Source organism: Austrofundulus limnaeus, unplaced genomic scaffold (genome assembly GCF_001266775.1).
Source record: "Austrofundulus limnaeus strain Quisiro unplaced genomic scaffold, Austrofundulus_limnaeus-1.0 Scaffold332, whole genome shotgun sequence".
NCBI classification, from domain to species: Eukaryota; Metazoa; Chordata; class Actinopteri; order Cyprinodontiformes; family Rivulidae; genus Austrofundulus; species Austrofundulus limnaeus.
The window spans coordinates 512,127-514,061 of record NW_013952734.1 but is presented as its reverse complement, the minus strand read 5'-3'; the positions used below and the strand labels follow the sequence as shown (position 1 = coordinate 514,061).

At 34.9% G+C, this 1,935-nt stretch overlaps 1 protein-coding gene across 1 annotated transcript in view; it reads right to left on the bottom strand.

Moving 5' to 3' along the window:
• Nucleotides 1-1,935, bottom strand: part of slc25a1b (slc25a1 solute carrier family 25 member 1b) — a 26,848-nt gene that overhangs the window by 1,027 nt on the left and 23,886 nt on the right. Inside the window, exon 8 of the mRNA XM_014022508.1 lies at nucleotides 991-1,064. Within this exon, the coding sequence (XP_013877962.1) occupies nucleotides 991-1,064 (74 nt within the window). The remainder of the gene's footprint in view (nucleotides 1-990; nucleotides 1,065-1,935) is intronic.

Genomic DNA, 1,935 nt, shown 5'->3' with positions numbered 1-1,935 from the left:
CAGATCATTTTATTTAACACTGGTGTTTTCATCTGACTCAGCCGATATTAAACACGTATTTTCTTACAGTTTCATAATTTTTTCCTCAGAATTGAGTGATTCCAAATTTTTTCCCCTCTGCTTGGCCAATAAAAATAAATGTTACTGACTGCCACAATTTTTTTGTTGATTTCTTTTCGTGTTTGTTCTTTGAAATGTCTTTAGTTTTTTGTCATGTCTGTGATCTGCTTTTTTTCTACAAAATTAAACAACTGAATGAACGGTTAGCCGAGGCTGGTGATTCCAAGCTACGCAGACATACTGTACATAGAACAGTTTAAGTTTATGCTCTTATTTTGAAGTGAAGACAATTTCCTATGCTCCGTCCTGTACCCAGAATGCATTGCTTCAGTTCTCCAAAAACAGTTTAAAACTACTAATATATTGCAAGCTTTCTCATCGAAGCCCTGATGTAGACATAAGTGACCAAGCGGCAGCAGAATTAGCAAACCACAACAATTTTTTTAACACCATGAGCCAAAAGTCTGTTTCAACAAATCACCTCCACAAACTGCAATGACATGTATCATTCTGTGAAAGCAATTTGTCATGCCTCTAGTAGGCAGTATTGCACAAGAATGCCTCATATATAATATATTTTTGCTGAACTCTTGAGACAAGTTTGTGCTTTAGATTTAGCTTCCGCTAAGCTTCCTTGAGCATTTGCGCTTTAGAACTTATGGACCTAAGTACTGTCAATTTGCAGCTGAGTGAGAAGCGGCTGATGTCAAATCACTAGCACACAATACTCTGTTTCATTCTTTTTTCTATTTGATATCTATCTCTTTGATATTTCTATCTATACTATACCATAGCAAGTCCAAAAATAGGGACTATGAAGTTCAAATGTTTATTAGCATTATTACTGTAAAACAGCCAAAATGGTAGAGAAAAACCAACACAAAAAAAGTCAGAAAAAGTTTTTTTTTCTGGTCCTTGAAAAGTACTTACGCCATTGGTCCTTCGTGCTTCATGATCTGAACAGCACAGTCCATAGTGCTTTTGTACTTGTGAGCCTCCAGACCCTGCAGAATGATGCAGATGCTAGTAAGAAAACTTATAGCTTAGTTATGAGAAGACATTTAAAGCTCAATGTCCAAGCCCAACCCAATGACACCCCATCCCAAAAAAAAGTTTTATGTTTTTTTTTTCCAAAAAATATATGTTTTATTTTGAGAGGGAGGTTCTATGTTCACATAATTTCAAAGAAATTGTGTTTAGTCTGCTTAGAGACACTGTCATGAAGGATTTTAATTTACTGTAAGTCACCACTATTTGTAAAGCTAAATATGAGATGTTTACTGAAGTCGCATTTACATAAACAACAGCTTTTTTTTTTTTACCAGGACCACATGAGTTCTGCACTCAATAAGTGTCAAGCCATTGCACTTCATCTTGCTAATATAGTACATGTATTACAAATGAATTGAATGTCGGGGAACGGCTTGGCTTCCCATCACAAAACAGCACTTTAAAGGACACCCCAGCCGGGGGTCGTCAAAAACTTCTCTTTTGAAGTAAAACAATTACAGTACATTTTTCCTTCATATGTTTAAATGTGTTTATTTTTTGTTTGCTTCAAACGTTTTATTTTCATATTTAGGTTTTCATATTCTAAACAAAAGTACAACTGTTGGACATGCATTTCAGCATGTCAGTTTTATTAAAGGGATCCCCGATTAGTTGTAAAAATAAACTTTATTTGATAAACATATATTTTAACTGTAAAATAAAGACTGTAAAAATAMTGTAGGCTGTTTAGTTTTGTAAATTTTTAAAAATATATTTTAACATGGACGTAGCCATTTTTTTACACGCAAAGCATTCTGGGTAAATGATGACGTGGATAGGTCCTCGGTGCGAGGCTGCTAGCGAGCTATATCCACCCTGAAGGTT